At 40.6% G+C, this 12,026-nt stretch overlaps 1 protein-coding gene across 1 annotated transcript in view; it reads right to left on the bottom strand.

Annotated features, from left to right (window-relative positions):
* Window positions 1-12,026, bottom strand: part of LOC109474081 (cubilin-like) — a gene marked incomplete at its 3' end in the record, with an annotated part of 53,821 nt that overhangs the window by 17,602 nt on the left and 24,193 nt on the right. Inside the window, exons 21-39 of the mRNA XM_019774293.1 lie at window positions 11,477-11,658; window positions 10,985-11,150; window positions 10,453-10,681; window positions 9,838-9,968; window positions 9,397-9,583; window positions 8,841-9,001; window positions 8,213-8,394; window positions 7,523-7,679; window positions 6,824-7,008; window positions 6,068-6,227; window positions 3,898-4,079; window positions 3,256-3,430; window positions 2,894-3,075; window positions 2,273-2,441; window positions 1,841-1,954; window positions 1,373-1,486; window positions 1,111-1,239; window positions 627-759; window positions 20-222 (exon numbers count right to left, since the gene is read on the bottom strand). Coding sequence (XP_019629852.1) covers window positions 20-222; window positions 627-759; window positions 1,111-1,239; window positions 1,373-1,486; window positions 1,841-1,954; window positions 2,273-2,441; window positions 2,894-3,075; window positions 3,256-3,430; window positions 3,898-4,079; window positions 6,068-6,227; window positions 6,824-7,008; window positions 7,523-7,679; window positions 8,213-8,394; window positions 8,841-9,001; window positions 9,397-9,583; window positions 9,838-9,968; window positions 10,453-10,681; window positions 10,985-11,150; window positions 11,477-11,658 — 3,141 coding nt within the window. The remainder of the gene's footprint in view (window positions 1-19; window positions 223-626; window positions 760-1,110; window positions 1,240-1,372; window positions 1,487-1,840; window positions 1,955-2,272; window positions 2,442-2,893; window positions 3,076-3,255; window positions 3,431-3,897; window positions 4,080-6,067; window positions 6,228-6,823; window positions 7,009-7,522; window positions 7,680-8,212; window positions 8,395-8,840; window positions 9,002-9,396; window positions 9,584-9,837; window positions 9,969-10,452; window positions 10,682-10,984; window positions 11,151-11,476; window positions 11,659-12,026) is intronic.

Below are 12,026 nucleotides of genomic sequence, written 5' to 3' on the forward strand. Positions count from 1 at the left end.
AATAATAATATGTCCTTACACATGCTGTACTGTGCCATGAAGCCAGCGCCAGTTAGAGAATAGTCTGAGCGGAACTTGATCCACAGCTGGTGACCGGTGGTGACGTTTGCCGGCACAGACTGTCCGCAGAATCGTCCCAGCAGCGTGCCACTGTCGTCGGTTCCCTCGCGAATCTCGACGTAGTCATACGTACAGGTGTTGTGGTTCTCCAGGTCAAACAAGCTGCATTACAGTAGAACAAGATATTTGAAACCATTCCAATTCAAAACATGAAATGAACACACTCAATCATACAAAGTCATTTTTATGCTGTTTGATAAGTCAAATTTTCTCTCAAAACCTCACCATCTGAATGTAACATAATTCTTTTCCAAGGACTGTCTCTAACAGTCTGATGTAGAAGAAAAAATATAAAAATATAAAAACATCCAAATGACCACCACCAACTACTCTCAACACCACAATTTGTCTCTCAAAATGTGGGAAATTGCATTTTTAAAGGCATCAAAGTCCAAAATTTGCCCCCAAACATTGAGAGTACTCTACTTCAGATCAGATCATGAACCTGAGCTGACAGAAACAAATTTCGAGCTGGCCACACCACTGGCACATTATACATCACTAACCTGAAAGACACCTGGACCCTGTTACCAGGTGATGCAGTGATGGTCCACACACACTCCGTGTTGATGGGATAGTTCTGTGGGTACCCTGGACTGTTAAATGCTCCATGCTCTGCAATAAGGTCTCCTCCACAAGCTATAGAATAAAAACCATCATTTCTGTTAACACTATTCAAAACAGAACATGGCAAACAGTGATGGCAGACTTCAACCCCTTACCCATACTGGTTTGCAGTCCCACAGAAAAAAAATAATAGCACTGTAGACAATGCATGAATGCTGAATTATGTACATGTAGTAATACATGTACATATATATTTGGAAACACACATGCACACACACACACACACAAACACACACAAACACACACACACACAAGCAAAACATTACACATAAACAGCCCCAAAAACAATACTTTACTTCCTTTTGTTCAAGTAATAATCCTCCTCCTCATACTTCAACTTACTGCACATTAGATACTACTTACATGAGATAGACTTGGTGTAGAGAGCGCTGAAACCACTCCTCTGGATCGAGCTATCTGAGGTGAATTGCACAGTCAAGTACTGGCCCAATGATGTGATAGGAGCGGGAATACGTGTGCCACAGTAGGTACCTGAAACAACATCAGGAAAAAGGAACTTATTTTGACAGAAAATACTTCTAAGCTGATATTTATTTTTTGGGTAACAGTACAAATGTAGGTGTCCAAACAGATAACAATATAACATGTGATATGACTGACTTACCAATCAAAGGAGACTGTGGTGTGTTTCCATCGTACACTGTGACATAGTCGTCACCGCAATCTCCGTTGTTGTCCTCTGTGTCCATATGTGTGAAGGTCAGGGTCACGTGTTCAGCTGAGGAGAAAAAAAACAGTTCCATCATCTTAAACTTACAGCTAGGTCAGGAAAAAAATGCTGTGTTTCCTGTTTCCCATACAACCCTAGAAAAAAATGCCGACCATAGCCTTTTTTTGTGTGGACCTCTGCAAGGGACATAAATTTTTCAAGCTGATCAACCTTTTCTACCTCCATGATCTGACACATAAGCGATGAAACACTGTACAATCGGTTTTCCAACATTGTCATTGAAAATGAAAGTGTCCCTATGCAAGTTTTACATTTTGTTAAAGGTCATTGGCAAAATTTTACAATTTACAGAATTGACTTAAATAACTGCATAAGGTTGTAACTTCAATTCTCCCTACTTACTTGCTCCACTGGCATAAATGATCCAGCTGCAGTTTGTATTCCTGTCATAGTTGCTGGGATAGTTGGGAGAAGTCAGCTGTCCATCAGTATCAGCACTCAAAAGGCCTCCACAGCCTAAATAAAGACAGTAACAGAATAAAACAACTGTCCTAGATAAAGACAGATATACCATGGTTAATATCTAATGTGAAATGACAAAATGTACTACAAATTTTAAATGAGTTCAACTGATTGCCTTTTCAGCACCAAGGAAAGGACCAAGCCAACGTTTACAACAAGCATTCACAATATTCTATGGAATATCAGTAGTTGATTCAACTAACTGACCAGAAGTTGACTTTGAAAATCCAGTTTTACTGCCCTAAAATCGCTTAGGGTGCCTTGCTAGAGGATATTTCAACAAAATGAATAGCAAAAGGTTGGAGTACTAACCAGTGTTGTAGGTTGCGTGGAACCCTCGCCGTGCGACGCTGGAATCGGAGCTGAACCTGATGTACATCTGGTTCCCCGTGGTGCGGAAGGTGTTGGGATCTGGCATGGTACTCCCACACACTTTGGCGATCAGCGAACCATTCCTACTGGGATCCGGGCCATCGTACAACTAACAGGAACATAGAAAATACAGTTTTAAGTTACTGTAATTTGATTTAAGCTACTCTACTTTGTGTTAAGTTACTGTACTTTGAGGAACATAGAAAGTACAGTACATGTAAGTTTTAAGTTACTGTACTTTGTTTAAAGTTAACTGTACTTTGTTGTAAGTTACTGAACTTAAGGAACATAGAAAGTACAGTAAGTTTTAAGTAACTGTACTTCGGTTTTAAGTTACTGTAGTATGTTTTAATTTACTGAACATAAAGCAACATAGAAAGTACAGTTACTGTAAGTTTTAAGTTATTGTACTTTGTTTTAAGCTACGAAACAGAGTGCATAAACCTTATCCTCAGGCTTTGTTTTTATTATGTTCTTCTAGTTAAGCATGTCTTTTTAAAAATATCCAAGAACCAATAAATCAACTTAATGTGGCCTAAAGCATATTTTGTTCATACTCACAGCCACAAAGTCATATCTGCACTGGGAGTGTGATTCAATCAGGAAAGAGTCGAACGTCAAGACAATGATCTTCCCCTGTTCCACAGTGATGGTCCAGGTACAGTCAGCGTTGTGAGGGTACACATCGGGGTAGTTAGGTGACTGGATCATACCAGTTGGAGTAGAGAAGTTTCCACCGCAACCTAAAACAAGAATTTAAACATCTCAGACCTACATGAAATATTTAGATCTTGTGTGAATGTTACTTTTTTATTTGTCTCATTGATCACCTCATATGAACGAAAATCAAAATATCCTAAGCTGGAATTGAACAATGCAAGTAACTCGGCTGAAGTGACAGCTGTTCTATTTTCAGTACTTACCCCCTTGGATGGCAGCGTAAGAGGCGTTGAATCCACGGCCGCTCACAGACTGGTCAGTCACAAACCTGACCACCATGGCGTTACCAGTACTGGACAGCTGCATCTCCCGAGCAAACTCATTGTTCTGACAGATTCTGGTGAGCTGGGGAGAGTCCAGGTCAGGACCACCGTATACCTACAGAAAAAATAACATTGGTTTACCTTTGCAGAAGGAAACATAATGTTTTTGCTCTGGTTCTTCTTCCTCTTCTTCTTCTCCAAACAAATAAGGTCAATGACCAGGACCAGACGTCTGTCACCATGGTGACTGGTGTTGTAGCAGAGAGTCTGTGGTGTTGGGTTACGTAATGTTGCAAGTGCCATGCAGAACTGAGTTCAAGGAGGGCTTTCAAATCAAACATTCACAGCCATCTCTTGACCTAGCCATGTTTCTCTCATCTATCAATGCCGAGAAGTGGTTGCATAGGCCTTGCAATGAACTACTCCGTTGAAAAAAAAAATCCCTAATTTTTTTACCCTTATTTTTCAAGACTGAAACAGGAAACACAACATTTTTTTTCTCCAGGCCTTATTACTAGACATGTAGTTGTAGTTATTAGACTGAGTACATAGTGTTAGAATGAAGAGTTAGAGTTTGCATACCTCCAGTACATCATAGTTACAGTTGGGATGATTCTCCACATCGAAGTCATGCAGTGTGAGCTGTATGCTGCTTCCCGGGTCCACGGTTATGTACCACAGACACTCCCGACGGTGGTCGTAAGGGTTGGGGTAGTTTGGACTGTTCAGGACACCAGTAGGACCATTCAGGTTGCCTCCACAACCTAGAGTACAACAGAGAAATGTTCAAAATGTTGTTAAGTAATGTTGTACATGTGTGCAAAGTTCAGTGGAATCCTATATAAACATGTACTAGTAAGTGAGTTAAACTGATGGTCTTTTCAGCACAAAGGAAAGATGCCAGTTTGGTTTCTCCAAAGGAATATGAAACAAAAAGAAAAATGTTCAAAACCATGGAAGTATGATGCAATATGCAATGTTTAGGGGAATACTACACAAGTGAGTTCTACTGATTGTCTTTTCAGCACCAAGGAGACCAGCCAATTTGGTTTATATGCAATTAGGTGCATAAAAAAGAATAATCTCTTTTAAATGGCATATGTTTAAAACATTTTCGATGGAAACAAGTAAGTGGGCTCTACTGATAGTCTTTTCAGCACCAAGGAAAGATGCCAGCCAATTTGGTTTCTCTGAAGACATATGCATCATAAAGAATCAGGGCTTTAGCCAGCTCGAAATTTTTTACCGTCAACCCCAGATCAACCCAATTCGCGAAAAAAATTACCGTCAACGTGAAAAAAAATTCCGTCAATCAATGCCTTCAATCGTTTCATGATCCGGTGATCGACATCACGCCCTCCCACACACTTCATGCATTCAGTGTTCTAAATACCCCTCAAGATTGCAGAATAAAAAAAAAATTACACAATCTGCAATTTTCCAGAATGAAAAAAAAATCTATAGTTCTCACAAGGAGACAACACGCAATGAACAATCCGCTATTCCCTTTGTTTTGACACGATCAAATCCCGCCGCGATTCAAGCGGCAGCCGGCTTCGTCATGCAAATGAACCTAGTCATGACGTCACAGCCTCCGATTTCCACCGAGTCGGCCCCGAGCGCTGACCGACAGCGAGCGATGTGGCTCAGATTTCCGACGATTTCCTTATTTAGAGCATTCGGAAGACTTCGGGTAGCAAACAAAATGGCCGACATGTACATGATTTTACACTTGTAGCTTCGCTTCTCAACCGAAATGAAGAAGTTAAAGCTCCTTTGCAGACTTAAGCGGCCATGGAGTTGATTTGGGGGTAAGCACTGAGACGCGATTTCGCTACGGCATGGGGGATTTTGCCGCGGAGGGAGTTACGTGGCCGGCAAAAACTCGCGTGTCGGCGATCCTCCAGAAATCCTTATGTTGCCCGCTCAAGTCTTCTAAGGAGGTCTGACGAAGTTTTATATTAAATAAGGCCACTTTGTGTGGATCGATCTCCGTTTGGATACTTGGGATAGTATGATTATTCAAGTACAGTTCATAATGTTCATTTTCAAAATGTTGATATTCATTTGTTCGTTGTCACGTTTATTTATCGTATTGTCATGTACAGTTAGCAGCGTGTGTCTGAATCAAGCCATTGTTCTTATGTGGTCGTTAGCACATGTTGTTTTAACAGACAGCAACATTGAAGAATAGAACCGAGTCAACAGACGTCGGCACGGTCCTTGAAGTTAGGTTTCCCGCCGCCGTGCGTTTGGAAAAGACGCCGCGCGCTTGGCTCATTCAAATTCACTAGTTTTCTCTATGTCTTTACCCACGATTTTGACCGTCAATGTTGACGGTGAGGACTTAAATTTTTACCGTCAGACGGGACATATTACCGTCAATTGACGGTAAAACGGGCGCTGGCTAAAGCCCTGTAAAGAATAATGTTCAATTTTTCAAACGATTTGGAGAAACCAAACTGGCTGGAACTTGCATATTACATTATACCAAACTGGCTGGTCTCTCTCCTTGGTGCTGAAGAGACAATCAGTAGAACTCGCTAGTATAGTTTTCCCCTGAAACTTGCCTATTACATTGTACTTCATAATGTTTTGAACATTTTTCATAATTATTATTCTTTATGATGCATATGCCTGTGGAGAAACCGAACTGGCTGGCCTCTTTCCTTGGTGCTGAAAAGACTATCTCAAACGATCTCAAAAAACCAAGTTACTAACTTAGAACAAATGATAGTTTGTACAGACTTACCATCCATAACCCACTCGAACCTGAAACCGTTGCGAGCGACGGAGGCATCGGACTTAAACTTGATCCACAGGTTGTTGTCGGTAGAGCGAAGGTCGGCAGGGGTCGACGTGCCACAGTACGTGCCAATCAGAGGGGAGTTGGCATCTCCGCCATCACGGAACTGTAGACGACAAACATTGCGTATGTGTTTTTAACAAAATGAAAAAGCAAAGCATTCTTAGGCCACACCAAGTAATTTTTATGGATGACTCCACGCGCGCATTGACATTGGCCTGTTCCCAGAAAAAAAATCCGCTTCTTGTATTCTTGGGATAAGGGAAGATGTGAATGAAGGAAAGAAACAGGACAGGGTGACAACTGCTGTTCCACTGATTTATTGCTATATTATTATATTCATGACGATTAAAATACTTGGTTGTTACACTGTGTTCTCTCATTCAATTTGTGCCCTAATATTTGTAGTCGCTTATAAGTAGTATATTTCAAAACTAGGCATCTTGCTTTTATTGGCCCTTCTTGTTCTTTTCTTGCTCTCGCATTAGATTCAGGGTCTCTAGAGGACATCATCCATAAAAACTACTTGGTGTGGCCTTTTTATATACCTTGCATTATAATATGTTGTCCGATGCGTTCTCTCATAGGAGAAAGTTTCTAATTGTGTGTCTATTAATGACGATATTGTTGATTCATTTAATGTTGTGATTTTTCAATTAACAAACAGACCTGACTTGTCAAGATTGACAGTACAAGTATTACCTGGATGTAGTCATAGTTGCATGAAGAGTGGTCTTCAATGTTAAAGTTGGTGAAGGAGACATTGATAGCATTTCCCAGTGTAGTCTGGATGATCCATGTACACTCCCTGTTGTGTGGGTACGGGTCAGGGTAGTTGGGACTGGCTATAGCACCGCTGGTCTGTCCAGTGATGGTACGATCACATACTGTAGAAAGGAGAAAGGAGAGAAGGCAGTGTTAGAAATATCCACATACAGTCTGCATTTTGCAGAGATATTTTTAATATTGAAGAATAAGAATTAAGGAACTTGCAATTTTGCAGACTGAAAATCAGGCTATAGTTTCAACATTAATAGTGTCAGCTCCAATGGGTTTTGCCTAGATGTTGCATGCAAAGAACATATCTTGTTCCTGCTTCTAAACCTAAACCTTTGTTGCCTGGCAGCTGTAGTTTAGTGATGTTTAGTATATCCATGAATAATTTTATCAGGTTGGTAAATATTAAAGTAAAGTTACTTTATTCACAATCATTTGTTTTACATGTACATGAGCCAACATTTCCATGACCGTCTGTCATCTTCATCAGGGCTATATTGGCTAGGATGACAGACGGTCATTGAAACATCAGCTCATGTAAAACAAATAGTTGTGAATAAAATAACTTTACTATTGACAATGTTTACTGCTTATTGTATAGAAAACAAACAAAGATTGACTTACAGCTGTGGTAGGCGGCCTGGAAGCCCCGTCCTGCTACAGAGTAGTCTGCCCTAAACTTGATGGTGAGTTGGTGAGTGGAGCTGGTGAGAGGCTGGGGGATGTTTGTACCACACAGGCTGATCATGAGCGGGGCCAGCACATCAGGGCCATCATACACCTGGGGGGGGGGGGCACAGAAAGTTATTTTAAAGGCATCCAATGCAATTTCAAGGTGGCTAAAAAAAAGGAATGACGAGGAAATCTGTCTGATATTTACTGCCATTTCTTGGCACATTTTCTTGGCACAATAACTGGCATGTTGAGGCAAAGTTGTATTGAGTGCCTTTCCCAAGGGCACAACGTCGGGGCATGTAGGTAGAATTGAACTCAGCCGAATGCCCTACCATTACACCACGTGACGCCACACAATATTTTGAAATCTTCACCCTCTGAAACACTATTTCCTACATTTTGAGGGGAAAATTTTGATGGTAGACTAAGCTTACATTGTAGTTTGATGACATCTCTTTTCATATCTTATCATGGCAATTTTTGCCTGTCAAAGATGGAGTCTATCATATGAGTGGCATATAAAATTCTGTCCAATGATGGAAAGATGGATGCTGGTTAGAACGTCTTATAGAAACTATTGCATCAAAATTAATGCATTTACAAATGTAAGTTCTAATTTTTGACTAATACAATACTCACTCGGACATAGTCATAGGCACAGCGGCTGTGGCTCTCAAGGTCAAAGTCGACGAAGGTCAACAAGATGGCGGACCCCTCAGCTACAGTAATGTGCCAGTAACACTCTCCCTGGTGGTCGTACGGCAGGGGGTAGTTGGGAGAGATGAAGGTACCAGTAGGGGTGGTCAGGGTGCCACCACATCCTAGGGAAACAATGTGGAAGGTTTATAAGAAAGCTAGTTTAAGTTATGCTACAAAACACAAGTCACGGATTGAAATAACACCTGCATATGCAGGATAGTGCAGGCAAAATTGGAGCTATATAGGTGTTTCTGATGTCCACCTGCACCTACATGTAACCTACACTGGTCCACGTTTATAATATATACAGTCATGTAGTTGTAGGTGTATGAGGTTTTTTATTTGCTGCATTGACTAAGAATTATAAAAGTGGTTGAACAGTTTTTAGCATGATCCATACCTTTTAACTTCTGGGTGGTGCAACTGAATAGATTTTGAACCAGTTGTTAGAGTATTTTTGTGTATCTTTGGATTTGTATTATGATACTCTCATAGTACACAAGTATTATATATATGTATGAAAATCATTCAAAAACACAATGACAATCATTGTTTGTACACTACTGACCTGTAGATGTTCCATCGTACTCTGCATGAAAACCTTGCCCAGAGAGCGAGTAATCCGTGACAAACTTCAGGTACAGACGGTTGCTATGGGAGATGATGGGATTGTCGATGGTCGTACCGCAGTACGTGCCGATCAGCGGAGACGTGGAATAACCGCCATTTCTGAAATTATATATCAAAAAGTTTTATAATTACAGGTATGTAAGTAACAACATGCAAAGGACTAGTTCGCATGTACTTAAATTCAACCTTTAGCACACTGATGTAGCCTTTAGGCCACCAATGGTTAGGCCTAGGAAAAAGATATTGTGTTTCCTGAAAAACCTAGAAAAAACTGCTATCCCTAGCCTTTTTTTATGCGCACCCCAAGATCTGACACCTGAGTGATTTAACATTGTACAATCGGATAGTTCTAGGAAAAAATGAGTTTTTGAACACCTCAATCCTTGGTTGATAACTCTGGTATTTGACTAGGCATGACTATTTCTTGTTCTTTTCTGGGCTTTTATTTGACACACTGTATTTGATAGTTTGACAACTTTGGACATTTCACATACCTGACTTCCAGGTAATCGTAGTTACAGTTAGCGTGGTTCTCGATGCTGAAGGTGGTGAAGTTGAGTCGAATCTGCTGTCCAGTTGGCACGGTGATCGTCCACTCACACTCACGGTTGTGGGGATAGTTGCCCGGATAGTTGGGACTTTCGATGATACCAGTCGCACTGGTCAGGGCATTGCCGCACACTATGGAGATAGAGGTGACAAGAAACATTCAGAGAACACTTAAAGGAAATTCAAACCCTACTACTGGATAAATTACAAGTGAAATGACATTTGCAAAGCAAATGCATAATGTTTACCTTCATATATGGTCTGCTCTGTTGATTCTTACTAATACACATTCATATGTGTAAATTTCACGTTTTTTTTACAAGGTTTTGACCATGATTTTACCGAGTATCTGTTATCAATCAAATTGAATGTTGTTGATAACTTACATAGAGATGCATCCAAGGCCACATAGGATGCTGTGAATCCTTCCCTGGCGATGCTAACATCAGACTGGAAGATGACTGTCATCACGTTCTCAGCACTGGTGACCACGGGGGGCGTGGCTGTGCCACAATACCTGTATAGGGCATGTCACAAACAGGCCTTGATTCATAAAGCTAATGTCAGTGTCACTTAATTGTCCATGAATAAAATAAAAATCAAATATTAAAATCCTTAGAACATATTCAAGAGACAGTTTGATCATTTCAATTTCAACTTCAATTCAAACACTACAAAACCTCCTTTTCAAGTTTTAAATTCCTGTGAATGGACAGTGACAAATGGCCTAAGAACATTCTCAAACTGGATGTGGAAGGTCCAAACCCTTGTGGTTGACCAAAGAAGAAATAGTCTGACAGAGACTTCCAACACTTGCACCTACATACATGTAACGTCAACCCACAGGACAGAGGCAAGTGGGCAGCCATCAAGCCTCAGTATTGCAGTGCATGTACGTCTAACCCTCGGAAGACTGAGAACAACAGACGATAAACCGGATAGTGAGTGAGTGAGTGCAAAATGACTGAATCTACATGTACAGTAGGCAAAATGAACCTCACCTTCCAATGAGCCCACCAGTTCCAGTGGCAGTTGAGTTGTCGTACACTTCCACATAGTCGTAGTTACAGTTGGCATGATTCTCCAGGGTGAAGGTGTGGAAGGTCAAACGCACGACCTTGCCAGGGTCAACTTCGATGAACCAGACACAGCGAGCGCCATGCGGGTAGTTAGTCGGATGGCCCGGGGATGTGAATGAACCTGTGTCACCATTCAGTGTGCCTCCACATCCTGTCAACATAGGAAGAACAAGATGTTAGAGTTTTTTAGGCAGCATTGTATTACATTGTATGTAATTATAATTCTCTAAGACTTATAAAACTAAATTTAATAAAAGGTGATGTATATATTGTAAACTGCCTTTTTTGTCTTTGTGCTAAAATTTATATGTTGTTTTGTTATAGATGTACATGTATGTAGTTGAAAAGAAAAAAGGCGAATAGTACAAAATTTTTCAATGTTAATGATTTGTTTCTTGCCAAACTGATAAAACTATTCACTGTATTCAAGCAAAAGAAAGAGTATTGAACGTACCACCCTGGTTAGTATCGTAAGTTGCTCTGAATCCGTTGTTAGCGACAGAGGCATCGGTGTGGAAGTGGAGCCACATGACGTTCTGTGTGGACACGACAGGAGGGGGGACGGCCGTACCACAGAGCAGCGCCAGGCGGGGGGAGTCAGCACTACCTCCGTCCCTCACCTACAGAAATACATGATACAGCTCATCAGTCATCATCATTGATAGAAATACTTTTTTTTCAGTCTAATGCAATATTGCAGAAGGTCAAAATTTTGTTCTGCAATTCAGAAATATTTCTGCAAACTTAACACACACTTAAAAGTCCAGATCTAAACCCATGACATATACAGTATTGCATGTCTGCAATATGATCCTAACTTCCCAAATTCTGAGTGGTGCAGGTACAATTATTTGTCTGGTTCAGGTCATTATATAATGTTACCTGTACCAGTGTGTGGAATTAAGTATTTCGAGCCTGGAATTAGAATGTATTTCATGAGACTTACATCCAGGTAATCATAGAGACAGTTGGTCTGGTCCTCCACATCGAATGTTACAAAGGTGACAGTGATGGTGTTCCCAATGGGCTGCATGATGGTGTAGTAACAGTCCTTCTCATGTGGGTAGGCGTTAGGGAAGTATGGGGACAGCAGGGTGCCTGTTGGGTCTGTGAAGACTCCGCCACAAGCTGAGTGAAAACAATGGAAGAAATTTAGGTGGTGTTCCACAAGGATCTCTTCTTGGCCCTCACTTATTTTCAATAAAATTTGTTATCTAGTATCTACACATGATTAATCTGACTCATCTAATGTTGAAAAACAAAAAAACAATGGTCAACAAACAATGCATAAAACTAGTGAAAGCTCAACAGTGATAATAAGTTCGTTATCTACACATGATAGAGAAATGTTACTGCGCTATACATATGGAGCTGTCATTTTCTAGGTTTGACTTTTGCCTGAATCCTGAATGTAGTACACTTTTACACATTTACTACAGTAATGAACAAGAAATCTCCTATATATAATTACAAAGTGACAACAAAACTTTGAAGTT

The sequence above is a fragment of the Branchiostoma belcheri genome, unplaced genomic scaffold (genome assembly GCF_001625305.1).
Source record: "Branchiostoma belcheri isolate BF01 breed outbred unplaced genomic scaffold, Haploidv18h27 scaffold30, whole genome shotgun sequence".
NCBI lineage: Eukaryota > Metazoa > Chordata > Leptocardii > Amphioxiformes > Branchiostomatidae > Branchiostoma > Branchiostoma belcheri.